The sequence below is a fragment of the Mus pahari genome, chromosome 5, assembly GCF_900095145.1.
Source record: "Mus pahari chromosome 5, PAHARI_EIJ_v1.1, whole genome shotgun sequence".
Classification (NCBI taxonomy): domain Eukaryota; kingdom Metazoa; phylum Chordata; class Mammalia; order Rodentia; family Muridae; genus Mus; species Mus pahari.
Genome location: NC_034594.1, coordinates 73,843,001 through 73,870,423, shown reverse-complemented (window position 1 = coordinate 73,870,423; position 27,423 = coordinate 73,843,001). Strand labels below are relative to the sequence as shown.

The following is a 27,423-nucleotide window of genomic DNA, read 5'->3' as shown; positions in this document are numbered from 1 at the left end:
ATGCAAAGCAAGACTTTGTTTCAGTATATATCTTCTGATTCCCAAATTGCTCACAATTAACCCATGACTATAAATAGTTTTTGAATCAGACATCCCTAATCAAGAGTTTTAAATCAAATTTAAAGATTAAGAATTTGCTTTAAAAAGTATTATCTTAAAAGACAATTAAGGAATCTAAATCAATGCTATTCAACCCAGTAGATATAAAATATTTTGTATGTTATATATAATATCCAGAATACAAGTATTAGAAGTAGAATGCTAGCTAAGACTACTGAAAATGAATAAAATCATTTCACGAAAAGAAAACATGAATAATAAAAGTAACAGCCCATGATTTGTATTTAAAAATCTCTAAACCTACTTTCTTTAGATTTAGTGTAAAGGTATAATAATATGGCACATATTTTTACCAATTTTAACCATTTTTACCCTCTTTTTACTTTATAGTGACTTATAAAAAACAAATTCAATACCTTTTGGCACATCAAAATCATAAAGGAAGTCCTACAAATTTTTGACAGACCTTGTGACACGCAAAATGTGCTCACAAGTGAAATAAAGGTTTTCCTATCAATGTGATCACAGTATACATTGATCTCTTAAAGTCAAATTCTCAAACACTAATTTTTGCAGAACTCTATGATCCACAATAATACCATAGTCAAACTGACACACACACACACACACACACTTTTTTCTTTATCTCTCTTATTTATAACTTTATTTAGTACCTTAACAAATTATTATCCAGTTGTAGATCCGTCTCACTGAAGCAAGTCTAGATATATTGGAGGTTGATTCCTCTGTCATATACTTAAATGCACATACATATAAACACATACATGTATAAACATATACACAATCAAGAGAAAAGAGGCTATGAATTTTAAAGACTATCACAGTTGGATATATCTTCTAATGTTTTCTGATTTTTCTTTCTTCTTTTCTTTCTTTCTTTCTCTTTCCTTTCTTATCCTTCCTTTCCCCCCTCTCTCTTATTAATTCATTATTTATTATTTTAGTACTTTAAGAAATTTGCATCAAGTGCTATTATCTAGTTACCACACTGAAGGAAACTTGAGATACTGACGGTTGCTTCCCAGGAAACCTTGAGATACTGACGGTTGCTTCCCAGGTCCTTTGCTTATACGTTTATTTGTCCCTTTTCCTCTTACAAATATTTTATTAGTTATTTGAGCATATTATTCAACATAAGGTTTGATTATATTCACCTCCTCTCTCCTCTTTTTTCCTTCTCTGTGACGTAGAGAAGATGGAATCTAGCCTTGGAACTTCTGCGCGTCACTCAACCCTTCTGAAGGGACGTTGGCTTCCTTCACTAGAAGTAACGTTCCCTGCAAAGGTTGGAGTGGCAGCGTCAGCATTAGTTATCTGAGCCCAGGGAGTACACAGGTATCTTGAAACACACCTGCAAGGACCTGCTTCTGATAAGGATAAGCCATGGACCAGAATCCGGAACAAATGCACAACATCACTGTGAAGGCCAGGAAGAACAATACTGTAGGGGCCCTGGTGAATAATACTGTGGAGCCTCCAGTGGACATCACTGGGGAGGCCCCGGTGGGAGAGTGGAGTGACTTTAGAGTAGCCCATTTTCAGACACAACTTTCGGCTGCCATGTTAAATATTCCAAGTCTCCAAAATCGTATCTCTGAAGACTCATCACAGTTACCAGATATAATGCAAGATGCTTCCTTGGAGGGGCCGTTCGGCTTGGGGCGTCTGGCTTTCCCTTCTTTGCAGCGTTTCAACAACATTAACTATTTCCTGATCTCATTTTGTATATTATGCCTAGCTCAAGGTAAGTTGGAGGATCAGGATTGCTCTGGTAAGTCTAATCGTGAGGTAGTCTTGAGGTTGACATGGTGGGAAAAGAGAGGTTATAGGACCCCTGGCTTATTTTCCAGGCATGAGCGGAATTCAGAGAACATAATTTTTTCTTGTTATTTCAGGTCTTTAGCCACCTGCTTGGCAGGGTACACTCCACACTGTGGGTATCAGCGTCTGGCCTCCAAAAGAGAGCTGATGGGAAGGTGGAATTAAGTTAGCTCATGTTATTTGTTGATCAACTTAAATTCTGGGTTGAATCTTTTCAGTGTTAAAATACAGTTGAAAACGGCATTGCCATCATGAGACACAGTGGTTTCTGCTCACAAGTTTGAAAACACTCTGGCAAAGTAATTTTTGGTCAGGATCTTGTTTTCTCATCTGTGAATTAAGGGTTTGGTGAGATTCGAAGTAGTCCACATCACAAGAAGGAAAGACAATGTTGTTTTTATACACGTGTCTCCTTCCTCCTTCCTATTTTTCCTCCTCTATTATTTTAAATACATATTTTTTATCAATAACTTAATAGTTTCAATCCACTTCTGAGCTTACTTTTATTTGAAATTTCTCTGGTCAACTTGGAAACTGCATTTACCCAGTAGCTTCCTGCTGGCGCTAACACTTAGCTATACCCAATGAGAGGCTGGGGCAGTAGGTATCAAATGTGTAGGCAGAATCTTCTGTGGTTTTCCAATTTGGGTGGTAATTTTGGCAGAAGGACCCACACTTGAGGTTCTAGGAGGTAAAGTAGGGAATAGATACTCTATTAGCATCAATCATGAATATTTCAGCAGCACTGTGTTCCTGTGTCTGGCCCTGAGTCAGTAGGCAAGCAGGAAATCAGTTGGTTCTCACAGATTTAGGGGGGTTAGGAAAAAGATAGACTGCTGGGTCTCTGAAAATCAAGGAGTTTTTGACATAGCCTGACAACAGCAACTTTGCAGACATAGGTTTTAACTCAAACCTTTTTTTTTTAACTCCAAGAAATGCATTATTTTTGTAGCTATCCCCTTTATTAAGGTATTTATGTTTTGCTTATTACAATTTTATTCTTTACATGCTGGATGATAGTTGTATACACATTATACTAATCATTTACTTAATGCTTAAGAACTATGAAACAATTTACAAGAAGAAAACAATTTGAAAATATATGTTTTAAAAAATTGAAAATGTTCAGATAGGTTAAACTTCAAGCTCAGAATATGAGCTATGGGACATTCCTAACAATGCACATGTGTATACATAGCATGCTATCATTTATTTAATGCTCAAGAAAATGAAAAAATTTTTATTGAATGTGTACATTGTTTTTCAAAAAGATTAAAAATGCTCAGAAATACTAAACTTCAAGCACAGAATTCTAGCTCTGGAACAACGTTATATTTGGAAATTCAAGCTAGGTTCCAGGGTTTTTTTTTTAATGGCTTCAATTTTAGAAACTAGGCAAAACATCCATTTGTGTTTTTTAAATTCTTGATAATTGATACACAGTATGCTTAAAAATAGTGATGAGTTAATACAAAAATAATTTATCTTTAATAAACTAATAGAGGTAGTCACAAGTAGCTTCTAAAATTCAAGTAAAAATATTCATGGGTAGTAAAATTAACTTTGTTTATAGGTTTTACTCATTCATAATATTATAAATCAGTGTAAATTAAAGTTTTCTTCAATTATGGTGGTTATCTATTTTGTTGGTTAAAATGTGTTTATTGCCCTTTTTCTTTGACTTTTTTAGGTATTATATCTGGTCTTACTCAAGTGAGTAATGGAAATTTTGAGAAGGATTTTTATCTGTCAAGGGCAGAGAAAGTTATATTGGCCATCAGTTATGATCTTGCATCTTTATTGGTAGCAATACTTGTAGCGCACTATGGATGTAGAGGGAACAGGTCAAAATGGTTGGCAGCTGCTGCTTTTTTAGTAGGACTTGCATCAATTGTATTCGCTGTTCCATACTTGAAATACGAAGTTGTACGTCCGGTGGAAGAGCGTGAAGGTGAGAATTTTCAAATATTCTATCATATACTAAATTATTTTTTTAATCATTGATTCAAATCATATGAAATAATTAATGATGTCTGTGTATTCTCATATAATGGTGCTTATTGACTATTTTCTGTAGCTCTCTGATTTACCTCTCAAGGAAGAAATGATGCTGAGGTTTTTTTTCGTGCATGTTCACCAGGTAGCCAGGCACTTAACTACAGCTCTTGGTGATCTGATAAAATCTATTGGCTTCTACAGGCACTGGCTTACACACATACACATTCACACACACACATACACATACACACATGTACACACACACACACACACACACACACTTACAGACACAATTTACAAAAAATAAAAATAAATTTTTAAAAATTTGTTACCAATGCTGGGAAGGCATAGAAACTGGCATTTTTTTCCTTTTGAATCTTGTTTATGTCATCTACATTTTTGCATATATTGTTTTACTTGGGATTAGGAGACTACTGCTCATCATTCAGAATATTTTCTAATATTCTAATGTCTAATGGCTGAGAAGCAGATGCAATCATTTGTTGAAAAGTACTCAGTTATTTTTTTCTTGAAAATGAAAACTTTCTTGGTATAGTTCATAAATTTCTACTTTTTTATTTTACATGTTCCATGATTCCAACTGTTATCTACAATGATGGCAGGTCCATATTCAAGACACATGTAGAACATGTGTGCCTCAACAAACAGGCAGACCTGATACTTTACCACATCATGAAAAATTCAATGCAAAATCTTTTGACGAATTCATGAAAATGCTCATCCTACATTGTCACTACTTTTTTCCTAGAACTTTATATAAAGTGACCATCCATACCACTCTCATACTGACTGCATTCTCAGCAGAGGAGAAAGCTCCCATTACTGAGTTTTTATTGAACTCAGGTTCTTGATAATAGAACCATCGGTTCATACTTACCCAGAATGAAGGCTAACTTCTTTTCTATCATTAGGACCATTAATGAAAACCTGCTTCTTCTGGTTCTCCTAGTTGCTACTTCCCTTCACTTGCAGATTGATTTCTGTCTGCCAGCATGACATATCAAAATCTTTCAAACCTCCTGTAGTGAGTGCCCTCAGCTATTTTATCTCATTGTCCTTTAATCTCCTGCTTGGTAACCTTGGGATCAAGTCATGCACTTTCCCCTTTCCCTGTCGGCTGAGTTCTATGATGAGTCTGCTGTGTCCCAATTGGACGTGTTTCTTTACAAATGGATCCATTTACCTGAAAGTTATCACAGTGCAAATTCTATTCTAACCTTCGAAAATACTTTAAGCTTTCTTACTGAACTCCTAAGATGTCCTGTGTTGGATGAAAAATTATGTCACAGAGGAAAATTGCCTTTATTTTTTTAACACTGAAGTTTTACTTTGGCCTACAGTTGTCTATTAGTATTCTTCATTTTTTTCCTCCAGTTAAAACAAAGGAGCTGTCCTCTAGTGATCCTTCTGTGTGCTCCTACATTATCCTTCTTTCCATTTGTCATCCCCTTCTACTTCTGTATGCAAGATCCCTTTCTCTATCTGTTCTCACTAATGATTAAACATAATCAAATTATTCTCATTCCATTTTAGAATTTCAAATGCCTCTTAATTTTTTTTGTTTTTTTATAATTAAAATAAATTTAATTTTTACCCCTTTCCTTTTCCACCATCCAATCCCTCCCATATCTCATCCTTCCAACCACCCATGTTGTTCCTTCCCACAATTCCTTACAGTACCCAACTTTGTCACTCTAATATTTATGTTCTATTACTATTATTGTTACATATTAATTTTGTTTTATCTGTTTGCATGTTTTCCATGTGGTATGTACATACTCCATGTGCATGCTGATATCTGCCAAGGTCAGCTATTCTGTCAGAAGTTGGACCTCGAGGTACAGACAGTTGTGAGCTGCCATTTTAGGTGCTGGAAACAGACACTGGGTTCTCTGGAAGAACACCCAGAGTTCTGGGTTGCTGAGCCATCCCAGCTCCAAGTCCTACTCACCCTTAAAGAATAGCAATAGCAGTCATGATTGTGGTCAATTCTCCTTTTCTCGCCTGTTGATATCTTTTTTTTTTTTTTTCCATACATGATTTTGTGAAAGACCTCTTCGTGTTGATTGATTATCTACACTTATTTATTTGGTGAACTTCAACATGATTTTATGCAAAATGTTGCAACAAAATTATTTCTAGCAACTCACTAATGGAAGTCATGATATTTACTGTAACAAGAACTTACTTGTTGTGAATTTAGAACTCAATCATTATTTGTATTAGTGAACACTTTCTACATCCTGATAGTTTCTCTTTTGGTGCTTGCGATGTATGCTATTATATGCTATTTCTAAACTTCAGTTTCTGTGACAGAATCATTTTTTATTCTTAAACTTAAAAAAGAATAGATTCATTACAGCAGTGGGATCCATTTATTTTCAGAAAACATTCAATCGAAAGCTGAGAAATGTGATCCTTAGGAGTATATATACTAGTAAGCTCAACTTTCTAGAATGAGGCAGAGGTAAATAGGCTTGGGGTGTATTGTATGATTGTAAACATGGTGAAAGCCTCCCCTGTTTTATTTATCATGAAGTCGGATTGGATATTTAACTCCATATGTTTCCTTTCAGCTCTAAAATTATACCTGGAGACCGTGTAAAGAGATACTCTGATTTTGGTTGTACATTGAATGACAGCTTGCTTGCTGTGAAAGAGAGAAAAGACATGATGATATTAATTAGAGGGGAACATAAAGGAGGGGTCATCAAGTTAGGGAAGAGGATTAGTCTCATAAGATTTTGTAGGATTATTTGGGTCACACACTAAAAGACACTAGCTAGAATTATTGGGAAAATAAAAAGTAAGCATGCCTTACAAATACAGAGGCAGATGTTCGCAGCCAACCATTGGACTTAGTGTGGGGTCTCTAATAGAGGAGTTAGAGAAGGGACTTAAGGAATTGAAGGGGCTTGTAACCCATAGGAAGAACAATATCAACCAACCAGATACCACAGAACTCCCAGGGACTAAGCCATCAACAAAGCCATCAACTTAAGGAATTGAAGGAGCTTGTAACCCCATAGGAAGAACAATATCAACCAACCAGATACCACAGAACTCCCAGGGACTAAGCCATCAACAAAGTACACATGGCTCCAGCCGCATATGTAGCAGAGAATGGCCTTGTCATGCATCAATGGAAGGAGAGGTCCTTGGTCCTATGAAGGCTCAATAGATGCCCCAGTGTAGGGGAATGGAGTGTGGGGAGGTGGGAGTGGGTGGGTGGCTGGGTAGAGGAACACCCCCATAGAAGCAGGGGGAGGGAAGGTGGTATGCTCAGCTATGGATAGGCCCTCCAAGGTCCAGGGAACACTGCAGAAGAATGAAAGAGCTAAGTGGGGTGGAGAGTTTGGGAAGTAGTGTGAAATACTGAATTTAGCAAAGAAGTATCCATAGCAATCTTGAACTCACAGAAGCTATGAATATCTGCACATGAATTATTCAAGATAGTCTACAAACATATTATCATAAAAGGGAAAGAAAAGCACAAGTCCCCATGCATTCCTATATATTTCTATGAAACTAGATTTTGCTAATGTAGAGTTCAGTATTGGGGTGTCTAACAAGGTGCCCATGCTTCTGCAAATAACTCCTCAGCCTTCATCCAGCAAAAACTGAAACACAACACATTGAGTAATTGAAGAAGGTGAAAAAGAAGAAGCAGAAGAAGGAGGAAATGGTGGGGAAGCTGAAGGAGAAGAAGCAGGAAGAGAACAAGATGAAGGACAAGAATACAAACAATGAGGAGTAAGAAAAGGAGGAGGAGGAGGAGGAGGAGGAAGAAGAAGAAGAAGAAGAAGAAGAACAACAACAACAACAACAACAACAACAACAACAACAACAACAAGAAAAACAAGAAGAGAAGTTAGATTGAGTGTCTAATTCAAAAGAGAAAGCAAATCAGTGTAAGGGCGAGGCAGACAGAAAGAGAAAAGAGATGAAATTGATCAGAATGCATCACATACATATTTGAAAATGGCATAAAGAAACTGATAGCATACATCATGCATTATTAAAAGGAGTCAAAAATGACCAATTTAAAAAAAAATCACAATTTTAGAGACAATTTCTGAATTGCCATAAAATTATGTATTATTATACAGAAACTAAGCCAAATAAGGATTCATTAGTATAATAAATGTAGTATTCCCTTTAACAGTTTTTCTACAATATTTCAATATTTTTAAACTTCACCCAATATGTTCATAATATATGTGATTTAGTGTCACCTGCTTAGCTCCACCAACCTAACAACTATTAAGAATAATGAGAAGGAAGCTGTGACCCAAAGGATTTAAAAATCTAATTGGTAGATTATCACATAGTAACTATGGTGGTGTTGGTGATCTCTTTGTTTGTTTGTTGATACAGGGTTTCTTTTGTAGCCCTGGCTGCTTTTATAGCCTTGTCTACTCTGGAACTCATTGTGTCAGTCAGGCTGGCCTCAGCTCAGAGATCCTCCTGCCTCTCCCTCACAGACACTGGGATTAGAGGTGTGCCCCACAACTATCTAACTTTAAGACTTAATACCTTGTTTTGATGAGCTATGTGTACTTGTCTTGTTGCTGTAAAAAAAATGTCAAGCACAACTTAAAAGTAGGAAACATGAGTTTTTTAACTCACTATTTCAGAGTGCTACCTCCACGATTACTAGTCTATCAACTCTGAGCCCATAGTCAGAAAGAAAATTCGGAGTATGCAGAGAAAGTCATTTACCTCATGGTGACTACAAAACATAGTGAAGATAATTAAGGAGTTGTGACTAGATACACCTTTCAGAGACAAGGTTGTATCTCTCCCTCACAGGTCTCAGAACTCACCAAATAATATCAACAAGGAAATAAGAATTGAACACATGAGACTTTAGAGAGGTACTTCATACGCAAACCATAATAGCATATTACTGAAGCTTTAGAGTTAAAAATAGGAAATTATGTCATCAAAAAAGTGTGGATGTAATTTAAAAACTGCTAAAGAAAGGGATTTGGAACTAAACTCAGATAGTAGAACACCCAGGGCATCACAAGTACTTTTCTTTTAGAGACAAATTTCAAAAGAACAGGGCTCAATGTTTAGGAAAGTGAGTGCATATGTATTACATATGAGTAATTGTGTATGCATATAAGCATATCTGTGTCGATGTAATCTTGTACATATAAACAATCACAGTCTCATTCATCATATGCATGTTTCCTCCAGTATTCTAACATTTTCTTTTATTGTGCAATTTCTATTGAGAATATTATTAAAGAATAGGATCATTAATTATATTAGTACATTCAATGTAAGAATATTAAATAAAAGAAAAAATCATGGTGGTAGTAGCAACTGCAGATGTACATTTAATTTTGAATTCAATTCAGTAAAATATAACTTTTATCTTTCAAAAGAGTTATGCATAGATGAAGAAGAAAGAAAAATGCCAAATTGTGAGGAAAACATAGTACCATTCAAATCAGAAATTATCAGTTTTTCCATCATCGGGCAGTCTCTCCAGGGAATTGCAGGAATGCCGATGTATATCCTTGGTGTAACCTACATTTATGACAACATTTCCATATACATGGCTGGCATCTATTTAGGCAAGTTTGCTTTTTTTTATTATACATGGCCCATTTTGAATATTCCTTGAGTTTCTGTATGTTTGAACAGACACAGAAATACTGTTGGCCCTGTGATGACATTGTAGTAAGTGCTGGTAATTTGTTTGCAAAACTTCAAAATCACATTGATCATTTTGAGGTTTGGAATACTAGAAAAATCTAATGTCACTGAAAGGTGTAAAGGAATTGAAAATGCATGTATGTTTTAGGTGGCAAACTTTTCTCTGTGTCTCTGTTTCTTTTTCTCTGAGAGAGAGAGAGAGAGAGAGAGAGAGAGAGAGAGAGAGAGAGAGAGAGAGAGAGTAATTTTCCCACTTTTCAATGTCCTATGTAAACTGTGTTCTACATTAAGTAAACATTGATATATCTCAAAATAATCTATCCTGTTAGGATAAAACAGCATCAACTCTTGCATGAATTTCTCATGAACTTCCTGCCCTACTAATTTGTGACTTGTTGGAATCAATTCCAGAAATTATTTAAAAATTTTCTCTTTCTCCCTCTTTCATGCCTCCCCTTTCTTCCTCTCTTTTCCTACCCATCTTCTCTTTGTCAAGTAATAGAGAATATCATGAAAAAATTCAAATATCGCTGGTAGTTTAGATTTTTTTTTTAAACCAAATTAACTTCTGAAGCTCTTTAGTCCTTTTGTTCATTTTCAAGGTGTCGCGGATGCTGCATTTGTACTGGGATATGGTCTGGGTTTTGCAGTAGGATCACCAAACCTTAGGCCTTCATTTAATCACAGTTCTGAGGAAGAGTAAGTCACACTGTTTACTTTACTATTTAGTATAGAATGCTTATTGAATAGATAGAGTAACTCACTAATAGTGCATAGAAAATGTATCCAACTTCTGGTGATGTGTATATTTAAAATTCATTTGTATTTTTACTGTTTGAAATGGGATACCCAAGGAAGGGATGGGGCCAACCTGCTCAGAGGAGAATGAGAGGGGGAAGAGGAGGGATTGTGGAAGGGGGTGACTGGAAGAGGGACAATGAGCAGGATGTAAAGTGAATATGTAAAAAAATAAATAAATTTTGAAAAAATTACTAAGTTTTATGTTTTGTTGAAAAAAATACAGTTTTGATTCAACACAATGTAATAGTAATAGTTACATGTATGATATGTAAAAGTGTTCATTTTACTTAATTAAAGGTTTTTTTTTCATGCAGTATTCTGTTCACATTCTTCCCCACATCATACTTCTCTCAGATCCTCTCTACCTCCGTATCTACCTAAAATTATGATCTTTCTCATTCATTCATTCAAAACAAAATAACAGAAATACAAAAAAGAAAGAACCCCATACCAAAAAAAAACAACAAAAAAACACAACAGTGAATAGCAAAACAAACAAGCAAAAGACCAATAATACATTTTTTTAAAAGCCAAAACAAAACAAAATGGAACAACAACAACAAAGGCCATCCTAAAACTCATTGAGTTCATTTTGTATTTGGCAACTACTCCAGGTTATGGGACTTGGTCTGGAGTGTTGTTGTACCCAGTTACACTTCACTTTTTTTGCAGGAAACTTACTGACCTTTTGCAAATAGTCATCCATTGGAAATAGCTTCATGGTTAGGATTGGGACACCACTCTTTGTGTTAACAATTAAATTAAAAAGACAGATGCAGACACTCACAGCCAACCATCAGACTGAGCCCTGGGACCCCAATGGAAGAGATAGGGAAGGACTGAAGGAGCTGAAAGGGTTTGCAACTCCATAGGTAGAACAACAATATTAACCATACCCCTCAGAGCTCCCAGGGAATAAACTATCAACCAAATAGTATATATGGGTCAGTGCATTGCTCCAGCTATGTGTGTAGTGTGAGTTTCTGACAAAACTCACTTTAATCCGGTCTGGGTTCATCCTGAGAGGCGGGCTGGCTAAAATGGGATGTGAGAGAGGAAAATGGAAGCCTAGACAAATTTCTGATCAAGGCTCCAAAGTTTAATAACCGAACTCCGTTTAAATAACATGGAAAGATCCCCAGCCCCCTCTTAAGTCTTTGAAGTGCCAGCGGTGGTCCAATCGTAGGCGGGTCCAAGGATTGAGGCAGGGACGAATGTCTGTTGGCGTAGGTGGTCCAAGGATGCTGCATTCTGGGAGATCCAGGGGGGGGGGGTCCTCTTGGTAGGCGGTGGAGACACAGCAACTCTCTAGTGGGTTTCAGTGCCTGTAGGGGGCTGGCGCTTTGAAGGAGAGTGATTAGTGTAACAGCAAGGTAGGCCTGGTGGCAACAAGGAGCTGGGAGACCCCAACAGTGTAGAAGTCAGTATTCATACATTAAATTAAAGCTGGAGGGAGGAACATGGTTCTGTGGATTGTTGTCTCTGTGAAGTAGGATGATAGAGGTATGAGGCAGGAGTGGGTGGGTGGTATGGGAGTACCCTCTTAGAGGCAAAAGGGAGTAGGGATGAGAGGGGTGTTTTCGAAGGGGAGACCAGGAAGGGGCACATTTGAAATGTAGATAAATAAAATAATCCAGAAGAAGAGTTATTTTAGTTTATGTGTTTATAATGCTTCGGTCTATAGTCTGTTGGCTTTATTGTTTGGGCTTGTGGGACTCAGTACATCATGGCCAGAGTCTCCATGATTTCCCATTAGTTAATAACCACAACTGGGTATTAATTAACCTCTACTATATGAAGAAGTTTCTCTGATGTGCATTGAGTAAGGCACTGGCCTACAGATATATGAGAAAGTTAATTGGAGCCATTTTGTTACTATAGTCCTTAAACAGAATAATGCTATTAGGTTTTTCCCCAGCAGTATGACTTATTTATTCCCAGGTTTTGGATACTTTAGCAGTGTCAGATATAGGTTGTATCTTATACAGTGAATTTTAATTAGAATCAAAAAGTACTTGGCTGCATCCAGAATAGATGTAACTTTCTTGTCCTAATGCAAATTATAGGTAGAGACCTGTTGTAGGTCACAGGGTCTGTAGCTTGGTGATAGTAAAGATCACTGATCTCTCTGGTAGTATGCAGCGTTCCTTCCAGCAGCATAAATGTTAGTCAGTAGGGAAGAAGTCTTTAGTTAGCCACTAACTCAACTTTTCTGTGTTTGATGACACAAGTTGCATGTTGTGTTTAGCAGCTGGGCCTGACTGTCAGGTTGCAGAGAACGGCCTTGGCAAAAGCTTGTGATATATGGTAGATTTGTGGCATGCCTTTAGTAAATGACTTGGTAATATTTAATCTATCCCTGGGACTTGATGGCATAAGATGTCTAGTTGGGGAATTATCTCTTCTATTATTTTGTGACTCCATTTGGATTCCTTTCAGCAACATTCATGATTTCATTTTTAACAGATGACTAATGTGCTGGTGTGCACTCTGTCAGCACATGCGGCTGTTTGTTCTATTGGCAGGAGATACATTCCCAAAGTAGTTCTAATTGGCATTTCCCTGATTTATAAAGTTGTTGAGCATCTCTTTCAATGTTTTTCAACCTTCTGAGTTTTATGTGTAGAGTTGTTCTGTTTAGTTTTACATTCCTTTTAAACTGGGTTACTTTCTTGGTGTTTAGTGTTTTAGTTCTTTATATGTTGTAGATACTAACATTCTATGACACAGAATTGGTAAAGATCTTACTTGCGGGCTATGGGTGTGGGAGAAGAGGAGGGAGGGAGAGAACCCGTGTCTGGTCAGAGTTCCTGTGCTTTGGGCAAGCAGACAGACATGGGAGGACTGCCTGATGCTTTCCACTCAGCCCTGGGTGGGCATCTGGCTGTGTGAAGCTACTGAACCCACCTTCATAATGAGGTCCCACTTATTAATTATTGGTCTTAGTGAATTTGCAATTCAAGTAATTCAAATTCTATTTAGAAGTCGTTCCTGTATTAATGAGCTCAAGCTTATTCTCTACTGTCTTCTGTTAGATTCAGTATATCTTGTCTTATGTTGAGATTTGTGATTCACTTGGAGTACAGTTTTATACAGGGTGACAGATATGGATCCGTTTGCATTCTTGCACATGCAGCTATCTAGTTTTATCACCACCATTTTTGGAAGTACTGTATTTTCTCCAGTATATACTTTTAGTTTCTTAGTCAAAAGTTCAATATTTGTACATACATGAGTCTTAAGTCTGATTCCATTGATTAATGTGTCTTTTTAATGCCAATACTATACATTTTATATTTTATTCCCTTTTATTAAGTTATTTACTTTATATCCCAATCACAAGAGTTTCCCCTCAATCCACTTCCCCCATTCACTCCCTGTCCACTCTTCTCCATCCATATACCCCTCTTCACTTTTTCTTTAGTATAGCACAGACCTCCCATGGATGTCAACCACTCTTGGCATATCAAGTTGTAGTAAGACTAGATGCATTATCTTCTACTGAGGCTAGAAGAGGCATCCCAGATAGGAAAAAGGGATGCAAAAGCAGGCAATGTAGTCAGAGATAGCCCCTGCTCTTGCTTTATGAGTCCCACATGAAGAATCAGCTGCACAACTGTTAAGTATGTGCAGAGGTCCTAGGTCAATCTCTTGCATGTTCTCTGTTTGGGAGTTCATTTTTTTTTAAAGAGATTTATTTATTTATTTACTTACTTACTTATTTATTTAAAGTGAGTACATTGTAGCTGTCTTCAGACACACTAGAAGAGGGCATCAGATCTTATTATGGATGGTTGTGAGCCACCATGTGGTTGCTGGGATTTGAACTCAGGACCTCTGGAAGAGCAGTCCATGCTCTGAAGAGTTGAGCAATCTCTATGGGCCCATGTTATTTGATTCTCTAGGTTTTCTTGTGATGTCCTTGACTCTTCTAGCTGCTTCAATCCCTCTTCCTCTTCTTCCAGAGGATTCCTCAAGCTCTGCTTAAAGTTAGCTATGTGTCTGTGTATCTGTTTCCATTAATTTCTAGGTGAAAGCACTCGGATGTCAGTTATGCTAGCCTCCTGTCTGCAAGTGTCACAAAAATATCACTAATAATGTCAGGGGTGAGCTGATTCTCATGGCATGGGTCTCAAGCTGAGCCAGTTGTTGGTTGGCCCTTCCCTCAAATTCTGCTCCATCTCTAACCCATGCACATCTTGCAAGCAGGTCAAATTGTAGGTAAAAAATATTTTGGCTGGGTTGGTTTCCTGGTGACAGGAGATGGCTATTTCAGACTCCATAGCCCCCCATTGGTAGGATCCTTAGCTAGAATCATCCTCATATATTTCTGGGAAATTCTGATTCCTAGGTTTGTAGTTTGAACCAGAGATGCCCTGTTTTGATTTCATTTCTCTCTCTCAGTTCTCTCTCCCTTTGTCCTCCTACCACCTCATCCCTACTTTTCCCATTCCAATCACTTCCTCACCCAGTCACCTCCCTTTACCCCTCCCCATCTCTAATCAATTTCCCCTTCTCAGTGCAATTTAAGCATCCTTGTTACTTAATTTCTTTGGGTATGTTGTTTGTAGCATGGATATCCTGCACTTTATGTCTAATATGCACTTACAAATAAGTATATACCATGTGTATCTCTCTGGGTCTGGGTCACTCATTCATGATTATATCTTCTCATTCCATCCATGTGCCTACTAATTTTGTGTCATTGTTTTTAACAGGTGAGTAGTATTCCATTGTGTAAATGAATCAAATTTTATTTATCCATTCTTCACTTAAGTGACATCTAAGTTGTTTCCCGTTTCTGGCTATTATAAGTAAAACTGCTATGAACATAGTTGAGCAAATGTCCATGGTTAATGAGAGTGGAATGTCTTTTGGGTATGTGCCCAGGAATGGTATAGATGGATCTTGATGTAGGTAGAGTCCCTATTTTCTGAGAAACTACAAAATTGATTTCCAAAATGTTTGTAAAAGTTTGCATTTCCACCATCATTGGAGTAGTGTTGCCCATGTTTCACCATCCTCACCAGCATGAGCTGTCCCTTGAGGTTTTGATCTTAGCCATTCTGACAGGTATAGGATAAAATCTCACAGTTGTTTAGACTTGCATTTCCCTGATGACTAAGGACTTTGAACATTTCTTTAACTGCTTTTCAGCCATTAGAAATTTCTCTGATAATTCCCCATTTAGATATATATCCCATTTTTTAAAAAAAAATTGGTTATTTGGATTGTTCATGTTTAATTTCTTCAGTTCTTTAAATATTTTGGATTTCAACCCTCTATCAGATGTGGAGTTGGAAAAAAGAACCTTTTCCCATTATGTAAGCTCCCATTTTGTCTGTTTGAAGAAGTCCTTTGTCTTACAAAAGCAATTCTGTTTTATGAGGTATCATTTATTATTGATCATAGTGCCTCAGCTGTTGGAGTTCTCTTCTGGAATTTGTCTCTTGTGACAATTCATTTAAGGTTATTCCCTTGTTTCGCTTCTATCAGATTTAATGCATCCAGTTTTAGGTTGAGGTCTTTGATTCACTTGTACTTGAGTTTTGTACAGGTTGATAAATAAGGATCTAGTTGCATTCTTCCACATGCAGACATCGAGTTAAACCAATACCATTTGTTAAAGTTTTCTTCCTTACATAGTTTTATTTTCTTTATCAAAAACCAAGTGTCCAGAGGTATGTGGGTTTATATCTTGGTCTTCAATTCAAATCTATTGATAAACCTGTCTGTTTCTCTACCGGTACCATGTAATGTTTATCAGTATTGCTCTATAGTCCAGCTTGTGTCAGGGATGGTGATTCCTTCTGAAGCTTTATTGTTTTGTCTATTCTAGATTTGTTTGTTTGTTTGTTTGTTTTGTTTTACTATATGAAGTTGAGAATTGTTCTTTCAAAGTCTATAAAAATTGTGTTAAAATTTTGATGGTAATTGTATTAAATCTATAGATTACTTTTTGTAAAATGGCTATTTTTACTACATTAATCCAATAGGTCTATGAGCATGGGAGATATTTAGAGCTTCGTGTATTTAGTTCAGTTTCTTTCTTCTAAAATTTGAGGTTCTTGTCATACAGGTTGTTCAATTGCTTTATTAGAGTTATACAAAGATATTTTATGTTATTTGTGGCTATTGCAAAGGATGTTTCCCTAAGTTCTTTTTGAGTCCATCTTTTATCTTTTGTGTATAAGAGAAGTGGTGATTTTTTTTATCCTGCCAGTTTTCTGAAGGTGACTATCAGCTGTAGGATTTCCCCAGTAGAATTCTACGACTCATTGAAGTATACTATCATATCTTCTACAAATAGTGATAATTTGATTTCTTCATTTCCAATTTTTATCCCCTTGATCTCTCTTAGATGTTTTATTGCTGTAACTAAAATTTCAAGTAGTATATTGAATAGATATGGAGAGAGAACAATTGCTTTAAGTTTCAGTCCACTTACTTTGATGTTGGCTAACAGCTTGATGTGTGTTGCCTTTATTGTGTTTAGATATGTACCTTTTATCCCTGATCTCTCTAAGACTTTTATCCTAAGAGGGTGTTAGATTTTGTCAAAGGAGTTCAATGAGCATCTAATGAGAGGATCAAGTGTTTTTATCTTTCACTTTGTTTATGTGGTAGATTATATTTTTGAATTTTCATATTTTGAACCATCCTTGCATCTCTGAAATGGAATCTACTAGATCATAGTGGATGATGTTTTTGATGTGTTCTTAGATTCTGTTTACAAGTAGTTTAATGTGTATTCTTCCGTTAATGTTCATAAAGGGAATCAGTCTAAAATTCTTTCTTGGTCTAGTCTTTGTGTGGTTTAGTTATCAGGACGACTGTGTCCTCATAAAATGAATTGGGCAGTGTTCCTTTTGTTTTATTTTATAAAATAGTTTGAAGCACTAGTAATTGCTCTTCTTTGGCAGTCTAGTGGGGTTTTGCATTGAAATTATTAGGCCTTGGGCTTTTTTAGGTTGGGAGATGTTTAATGACTGTTTCTACTTCCTTAGCATTATATGTGTATTTAAATTTTAGTGTGTGGTACATATCATGAAAATTATCCATTTCATGTAGATTTTTCAATTTTGTGGAATACAGATTTTTGAAGTAAGAACTAATGATTTTCCTATTGACTACAATGTCCCCCTTTTAATTTCTTTTTTTATAAACATTTTTTTGAGATTTATTTGCTAACTTAGTATTAAGTACAACATAGCTGTTTTCAGACACACCAGAAGAGGGCATTTGATCTCATTACAGATGGCTATGAGCCACCATGTGGTTGCTGGAATTTGAACTCAGGACTCTGGAAGATCAGTCAGTGCTCTAAACTATTGAGCCATCTCTCTAGTACCCCTCTTTTCATTTCTGATTTTGGTTTTTTTCTAATTGTAATTTTTATTAGATATTTTCTTTATTTACATTTCAAATGCTACTGAAAGTTCCCTATACCCTCCCCCCGCCCCTGCTCCCCTACCCCCCACTCCCACTTCTTGACCCTGGCCTTCCCCTGTGCTGGGTCATATAAAGTTTGCAAGACCAAGGGGCCTCTCTTCCCAATGATGATATGATAGTATGTATAAGTGACCCTAAAAATCCACCAGAGAACTCCTAAACCTAATAAACAGCTTCATTGCAGTAGCTGGATATAAAATTAACTCAAACAAATCAGTGGCCTTCCTCTACATGAAGGACAGAAGGGATGAGAAAGAAATTAGGGAAACAACTTCCTTCACAATAGTCACAAATAATATAAAATACCTAGGTGTGACTCTAACTAAGGAAATGAAAGATCTGTATGATAAGAACTTCAAATCCCTAAAGAAAGAAATTGAAGATCTCAGAAGATGGAAAAAATATCCCATGCTCATGGATTGGCAGGACAAACATAGTCAAAATGGCCATCCTGCCAAAAGCAATCTACAGATTCAAGGCAATCCCCATCAAAATTCCAACCCAATTCTTCACAGCTTTAGAAAGGGCGACTTGCAAATTCATCTGGAATAATAAAAAAACCTAGGATAGCAAAAACCATTCTCAACAATAAAAGAACCTCTGGTGGAATCACCATGCCTGACCTTAAGCTGTACTACAGAGCAATTGTGATAAAAACTGCATGGTACTGGTACAGCGACAGACATGTAGATCAATGGAATAGAACTGAAGATCCAGAAATGAATCCACACACCTATGGTCACCTGATTTTTGGCAAGGGAGCTAAAACCATCCAGTGGAAAAAAGACAGCATTTTCAACAAATAGTGCTGGCACAACTGGCGGTTATTATGTAGAAGAGTGAGAATTGATCCATTCTTATCTCTTTGTACAAAGCTCAAGTCTAAGTGCATCAAGGAACTTCACATAGAACCAGAGACACTGAAATTGATAGAGGAGTAAGTGGGGAAAAGCCTTGAAGATATGGGCATTGTATCTATAGAACACTTTCAGTAATACACCTATTTTCACAATATTAATTCTCTTAACTCATGTACACAGCAGTCAACCCAGCTTTTACTAGTTTATTTTATTATCTTTTTCCAATCCTTGATGATTTTCTACTTTCTAATGTTTTGTGTACTTCATCATAGTGTCCTTAACCTTCATTATATTTTCCCTAGGCTCTTTACACTTTAGTGCAAATGAATAACTGAATGTGGTTATTTTCTTTATTGCTTTCTCATTGTGCTTTGAATTGGTTCTAGGGAACTTACTAATATTTTTTTATTAGTATTTAAACTTTTTTTACAGTCAAGACTTTATCCCCTTCCCAGTCCACCCTCTGACTGTTCTCCATCCCACATCTCCTACCCCTGTCTCCAAGAAGATGCCCCATCTCCATTCCAACCCAACCAACCTCCCCCTTCCCTGGGGCCCCAATTGTCTTGAGGTTAGGTGCAAGTTCTCTGACTGAGTCCAGATCTGGTAGTCCTCTGCTGTATATGTGTTGGGGGCCTAGTATAATCTTTATATACCAATTTTCTATTCTGCCACTCGGTCAAAAATATTTGTCATAATGTTTCAAGAGTTTTCAGATTGAGCCTGTAGGGTGTTTTACATGTAGATCTTTAAATAGATTTGGTTTTTGTTTTTTTCCCTTTCCTATGTATGCCTTTCTCCTACTTCTTTTCGTCAACCAGCTGCTTAGGTTAAGACTAAGAGCTCTCTGATGGAAGGAAGTATGCAGAGAGTGGACACTCACTTTAGGTTCTCAACTTCAGAGGAAACACTTCAGATTGTACTTGTTTAGCACAGTATTGGCTGAAGTGATGGCTTATGACATCGATGATATTTAAGTGTACATGAGTCTTTTGGCACTACTTTCTTTGGGGTTTTACTACAATGAGGGGTTGAGGTTTTACTTTGAAACTTTTTAAACAATTGATACATTTTGTGTTTTTGTCTTTGATTGTATTTTATATACTTTTAAACAATTATTTGTAACAAAGAATGTCATAGTAAATAAAATGTCCTCATAGTTACAGTTGTTTCTTTTATATTTTAGTGTGTCCCATTACATATTTTTTAATTTGTGTTAAAATTCCAATTTAATATTTTAAATTTTATTGTATATTTTGTCTACATGTACATACAAATTATTAGGATTATCAATTTTGATAGACTTATCAATTTATCAGTGTCTAGCTTTAGAAAATTACTTTTCTTAGAGCTAAAGGGATGGATTAGCAGTAATGAATACTTGTAATGAATATAAGTCTTTCAGAGGACCTGTATTGGGTTTCTAGCATTCATGTGATGGCTCACAACCCTCGGATTGTAGTTTCAGGGTCTCCAACAACTTCTTCTGAACCCTGCATGTAGTACACTACAGGCATTCAGGCAAAACATTCATATACATAACATAAAATAAATGAATGTAAGAAAATGTTAAACTAAACATGGGAATTATTTAAAATAAACATAATTATTATTCTTGATGAATTTGACATTCTAATAATGACCAAAGAACTGGTATTCACGTATCTAATTGAAAAATCACTATTATCTTCCTACCTTACCAGCTACTAAGCTTTGTAAGAAGCAAAGGAAACCTTAAGAAGACTGTAAATGGGCCTCATATGAAAACTGGAGAGGTCACAAAAATACAAAGTATGCTTAGCACAAGGGACCTTGTGATGGCATGTGATATCAAGATGCCATAAATTAGAAAAACTGTGCTAAAATACAATGCTTCTTGCTATAGAGGCCCAGGTGCAAAGACTTTAAGGAGCCTAAGAAAGAAGCAAGACTTGGGTTTTCCATGCGCAGAAACTGAATTGAAGAAAACGGGAAATAAAAACAAGCAGGAACACCTGGTACATGAGTCATGTCACTGAAAACTAACAACCAGCTCTTATCAGCAAAGCCCCCAAATTAAGGGTGACAAATTACAAATGAATGCAAATTAACAGAAAATTCTCCCATTCTCACAACTAATTATATTATTTTATTATTTAATTGTTTTTTTATAAGTGTGCCTAACTGAAATTTCCTTCTTTTCTCTATTCAAGGGTAAATGACAACTTTTTTCTGTGGCAGTTCAATTGGTTTATCGGTTTTCTGTGTGCCACTCTGCTCGCGTGGTTCACATTTTTCCCATTTTTATGTTTTCCACATAGTTTACCTGGTGAGTATTAAAATATAATCAATTTTTTGTAATAATTCATATCCTCAACTTCAATTTTCATAGCACAGATAAACTACACCTCTTTATGAATATGCTTCACCTACTTGTATTGCACTGAAAAAGAAATATATTGTTCAAGTATCCAATTTTTTTTACCAAATCAAGCAATATCACATCCTAATATTATATTTATGTACTACAGCTTCATTAGAATATATTTGTGTCACTCATAATTTTCTGTTAATATACCCTTTTATTTAAAGTATGACATTGTTTTTTTTTAAGAAAATATACACAAATCTAGTTTTTGAGTGTGTGAGTCAGAATTGTCTAGAGTAACAGAAATGGAATGAAATTTTTACAGAGGGGATTACTTAGAATGATGTACAAAGTGGTCAGCTAACCCCAAAATGGACATCTTGACTATAGTCCAAGAATTCTGCAGTTTTTCGGTCCATAAGGTTGGATGTGTCAGCTTGTCTTTAGTTGGAATTGAACTCTCAAGTAGGAGTTTCAAATTAGTATGAAGAAATGGACTTGCTAGTGAGTGCAAAAGCCAGCAGGCAAAGAGCTAAAGTGGTCAGGGAGCTGTCTGAACATTCAGTTACTGAAGAAGTACAAACGGAAATGAATGATGAAAACGTACAATGTACCCAAGCATCTGCAACACAGCCTGAACAGTTCTGAAAACAGAAAGTTCATGACTAACAGGACCTATGTTAAATCTCAAATAATCAGTTTGTTAAAAAAATATATATACAAATGGACAGTAAATATTTGAAAATTGATCAACATCCTTTCCCATTAAGAAAATGCAAATTAAACCTTTGCATTAAACAATTAAACCATTGAAGTTCCATTTCAACATGGTGAGAATAGCTGTAATCGGGAGAATTGTGCAAATGATGATGTGGGGAAACACAAACCCTTATTCTCTGCTGGTGACAACATAAACTTACACAGCTATATATAAATTTTGGAGGTTTCTCAAAAAATATGAAAATAAGGGGCTGGAGAGATATCCTATCAGTTAAAATTGAATACCACTCTTGCACAGAACACGAGTTTGGTCATAACTGCTTGTACCTATAAGCTCCACAGGCAATGCTTATGTGTACATTCTCATACACACACACATACCATAATTAAAAATCTTTTAAAAATGTAAAATGAAATTACCATATGACCTTGTTGTACCACTCTTCCATATGAATGCCTATAAAGTGAATTATTTATCCTAACTAGTCCCCAATAATGAGACAGAGAGACCAAGTTTCATTTCCAAGGTTTACCTCAATATCTTTATTCCCTATGTTAATCTAATACTTTCACTTAGAGCCTTTCATTCTCCAGCTGAATTCTATGAACTCTTTCATAGTTCATACTCAGCATATCTGAATGCTGGAAGTCCTGCCCTACTTTTTCTTCTGTCCAACCATTGGGTGATCAGTTTGATAAACAATAAATAGAAAGAATAAATGGTAAGAACTGTTTACACAAACTTGAGACGGGATATTTTTGAAGAACCATAACAATAATGTGTCCATATTGAACCAATTATGAGGGCTGAGAAATCAGTGTTTGAATCACACAAGGACAGCCTTTACAGAGTGCCGAAAAAGATTATGTCTACATATACTAGATGGATTCTATCACAGAAATACCTGTGTACCTTTACTTACTGTATCACTATTTACAGTAACTAGAAAATAGATCAAATCTAGATGTTTACAAATAGTTTAATGGGATAAATTGTGGTACCTATGTGTTGGGAGCATGAAGGTCCTTGTACCCACAGGTCTCTGGCCAAACCAGGAATGTTAAGCATGTAGGACTGTCTTCTCAAAGAAATGGGAGAAGATTTTCCATCCACAAAGTTGGGAATTGGAGGTTATTAATAGCCTGGTGATTGGTATTACCTGTTGGGCCAGGCTATATTAAGCTCCTATGTGTACGAGAGTACACCAACGCTGTCTAAAGACACCAGAAGAGGGCATCGGATCCCCATCACAGACGGTTGTGAGCCACCATGTGGTTGCTGGGAATTGAACTCAGGACCTCTGGAAGAGCAGTCAGTGCTCTTAACTGCTGAGCCATCTCTCCAGCCCTATTAAGCTCCAAAAACCAGGATTCGAGGTGATTAATACACTAAGTGACTCTTACATTATCTTTATAGCCAGGGGCTCCCCAAAGCTTCCATAATGAGGATCTGAGATACCCAATAGTCTCAATGACTTTCACATTGTCCATATAGCCAAGAGATCGTCTAAGCTCCCACCACCAGGATCAGAAGTGGTTAATAATCGAAATGAACTCCCTGCTGTCTGTACAACTGAGAGCAGGACAGACTGTTTCTTAGAACTCTTGAGCTAATTAATATAGTGTGTCTCCAGATCCCATCTTCTTTGGAGAAGTGACATGTACCCTGATGTGGTTTGGGTACAATTAGAGCCTCCTTGTGCATAATGTGCATAATATAATTGTGTTATATCAGGAAACTTTTTTCAAATTACATTGTTTTTAAATATGCTGACATTAAACTGCTAGGCATCAGACTTTCCAGGGTTAATCCAGGTTGACCAAGCAATTTGAACTATTTGCATTCTCACTTTTTCATGGTTTGTTTCTTTGCCTGATACCGCAGGAATCCCTAGACCTATTTAAAGTGGAATTTTATTCAGCTAAGAAAAAAAAATTAAACCATAAACATTTTAATAAAACTGATGAAAATAGAAATTCTGTTAAGTCAAATCAGCAAGACTCTAAAAAGAAAAATCAAATGTCAAATGTGTTTTTCATCCATATATGGAATGTCAATTTAAAAGGATGTTTGTCGGTACACATATGTGTGTATGTGCATGTGCATGCATTCATGTGTGTATTTGTGTGTTCATGTGTAAGGTAGAGGGAGGGTTATGGTTTGACAAGACTAGAAAGTTAATCATGTGAGTGTCTAAAAAGAGCTTAAGGAAGCTGCATATGCAATAATGAAATACAGATATCACATAAGCAAAACATGAGAGTTACAGGAGATAGAAATCAAATGGAAGGGGTGGTGGTGTATGGGAGAGCAAAAACGGAAAAGGGATAAGTAAGAACAGAATTTGGTGACATATGTGTGTGAAAATAAAGTTACAAATTGACTACTCTTTAAACTAACCTAAAATGTTTACACATAACTGTTTAATACCTTCAACAAACAGAGAAATGCTAGTTGAAACTGTTTTGAGATTCCATCTTCCACCATCCAGAATATCTATCATTAAGGAAGGTCCCAATGACACTTATATGACCATCAAGTGAAACCTTCATTACTGTTCCTGCACGAACAACAACATCCATAATATAAAAACAGCCTAGAAATCCAACAACAAATGACTCAATAAGCAAATTGTGTAACTGAGTGACACTTCACTTAGATGTAAGGAAAATGCATAACACTTGCAGAAAAAAAATGCTGAGATGGCATACACTGATGGGACATAAAGGGAGAACAGGAGCTATGTGGGAACAAAAGATAAAGGGGCTGGGAGAGGTCACTGAATAAAGGTGTGCTAAGGAAGAAAAAGTATAATGATAAATATGGAAATAAAAATGTTATAGCTACATTTCTTACTACTATTAGTACTATTACATTATTACTATGTACTATTACCAAAAACTAAGTTCTCATTTGGTAGTGCCTTTCATTACCACAAAATACTTTGTGATATAAGATAGTATTTGGGGGGGGGGGGAGGGATGTGCATTTTAAGGCTGTGCCATGTTATTTATTGAATTTAACTGTTGAGTTCTACATTACATTAGAACTAATTAACTCAGCCATAGGCACCACTAAAAATTAAGTAACCCACTTCTAGTAGTTAGAAGAAATACATAGTGGTTGACTTCAGAATTGGGCAGTGCAGATTTCAGAAATTACATAATCAGCTTCTACAGCAGTGTCTTTTGCAAAGCACTGCTGTAGAAGAATTTGCTTTCTAAAACATGCATTGGTTTGGGTTTTTTTAAAACTAACTCTCTTGTATTTCCATGAATAACTGGGGTTACTATAATATGTACAAATACATGATTTATATTTTCTTACCGACTTCAACATTATCATAAGACTATTTTATTGATGACCTCTAGGTGCACACAAGCTAAAACAACAGAAAGAAAAGGACTCTCTCTCCTTTTACAAGAAGCTTAAGAATATGGAATATGGATATAATTTACAGGATTTGTTTCATGCTCTTTGGGTATAGTAAAGCATTTTTATTTAAAATATTATACATTTTATTTAAAATATTTTACAAATCAGTTAGGTTGACCTGTTTAATCTTCATACAGAGCTAAGCAAATAACAAAAAGTGTTTCCTAAATTTGGGTGAAAGCTTTGGGGTCTCCTATTAGATTAGTCAGTTTTTGCATAATGGAAAGAAAGAACCCCCTTATTTGGTATACCTAAAGACCTGCCTAGTGCTGGTAACAGATGATGCCACAGCCATAAGTTTGACTTGTTTTTTTTTTAATTGATTTTATGTAATTTCTGAAGAAATAAATATGATAATTAACAAGACGGTATGAATTGGAAGAACCTGGGTCAACACACCCTCTCACACACAAACCCACAAATCACAATATTGAATACAAAATCCTTTGTTTCTGTAGGTGAGAAACATGCCTCCTGAAGTAACAGACTCCAGGATGCAGAGGAAGCTCCTTCCAATACTGGAGTCCGACTTTAAATGTTCTTTGTTCTACTTAAAATATTCTTTCTGGCACATAGATTGCATGGTTGTAATTATCATATAGAGGTTTTACTCATGTGTACTGAATCTTACACTCTGAATAGATCTTTCAAAAGTCTTCAAAATAATATCAATTGAATTTTTCTAACTCACTTTAGAATTGCATCTCTATCTTCCTGATTTCCAATTATTTTCACTTTCCTGGAAATACTTGTTTTTTGTTCTTGTTTTTTTTTTAATTGCTTATTGTCCTACTCAAAATATTCCATTTCCTTTAAAATATTATTTTAAAATTAAAATATGATGTGGCTCTTCCCTCTTTCCATTTCTTCGCTTCTTCCCTTTCGATGTATCCTCAATCCTGCTTCTCTCTGTCAGCTGTAGAGAAAGAACTACAGGCAATTAAGAAACCTTGAGAGCAAGAGAAATAACCTTCACTAGGGAAAAGACCCCCATTACTTTAAAAATATTTACTAGTCATTTTTTTCCACTTTATAGAACTCTCAGTATCTTTCCCTAGATGGTTCGTTATTTGTGTTGTTTGTTTGAAGTTGGATTGGTGTCCCTATCACTCCACTGGAGGACCTGTCTAACTACTGAGTTCACATTTTTATATTTGGATTGAATTGACTTTGTCAAAGTACTTGTAAATTTGTTGAATTCTTTCAAAGATAAGTGGATATATTATTTTAAAAGATTTATTTTTACCTGTAACTATTCTTCAAATTCTCTTTATTAAATCATGAATCCTTTGAAGTAAGTGATTATATGTCAGTAAGACTTTAATTTAGTCTTGTTTTGGATTGGACAATGCATTCTATCATGACAGAGAAGGCACGATCTATAGGCACATATATGGGAGGGGAAAAAGTGTAGCTGAAATGCCTTCATAGTATCATGTCTTGCTACATAAACAGAGAGGAGAGAGAAAGTAGAGCCAGAATATAGAGCTCAAAGCTGTCCTGGTGGGGGCATCCTCTCTCCAGGTAACTGTTCCTCCCCACAAAAGATCCAAATTCCCCCAAAGAGTACCATTAGTTTAGCAACTAAGTGGGTATGTGGGGAGAATTTTATATGTAGACTACAGCATCATTTTAACAGGGAGAAGAGGCACCTCATTGTAGCTTCCTTTCTTTTTATTGGATAATTATTTTATTACATTTCAAATGTTATTCCCTTAACAAATTTCCTCCCCAGAAGTCCCCTATTCTATCCCCCTCTTCCTTCTTCTATGAGGGTATGCCCTCACCCACCCACCCACACCTGCCTCTCTGCCCTCCCATTCCACTACATCAATCTTTCATGGGACCAAGGGCCTCTCCTCCCATTGATGCCCCATAAGGCCATCCTCCACTATATATGCAGCTGGAGCCATGGGTCCATCCATGTGTACTCCTTGGTTGGTGATCCACCCTGGGAGCTCTGGTTGGTTGATATTGCTGATCTTCCTGTGGTGTTGCAAACCCCTTCAACTCCTTCAGTCTTTTCTCTTAACTCCATCTTTGAGGACCCTGTGATCAGTTCCATTATTGGCTGTGAACATCTGCCTCTGTATATGTCAGGCTCTGGCAGAGTCACTCAGGAGACAGCTATTTCAGGTTCCTGTTAGCATGTACTTCTTGGCATCCACAATAGTGTCTGCATTTGGTGACTGTATATGAGATGGATCCCCAGGTGG

The 27,423-nt window shown here is 36.3% G+C and overlaps 1 protein-coding gene across 1 annotated transcript in view; it reads left to right on the top strand.

Annotated features, from left to right (window-relative positions):
• The first annotated feature begins 1,386 nt into the window (after positions 1-1,386).
• The window catches only part of LOC110322572 (solute carrier organic anion transporter family member 6A1-like), an 81,306-nt gene continuing 55,269 nt past the window's right edge, over positions 1,387-27,423 (top strand). The window contains exons 1-6 of the mRNA XM_021199270.1: positions 1,387-1,825; positions 3,593-3,853; positions 9,318-9,509; positions 10,194-10,290; positions 20,897-21,012; positions 25,144-25,253. Of these exons, the coding sequence (XP_021054929.1) occupies positions 1,465-1,825; positions 3,593-3,853; positions 9,318-9,509; positions 10,194-10,290; positions 20,897-21,012; positions 25,144-25,253 (1,137 nt within the window). The 5' untranslated portion in view covers positions 1,387-1,464. The remainder of the gene's footprint in view (positions 1,826-3,592; positions 3,854-9,317; positions 9,510-10,193; positions 10,291-20,896; positions 21,013-25,143; positions 25,254-27,423) is intronic.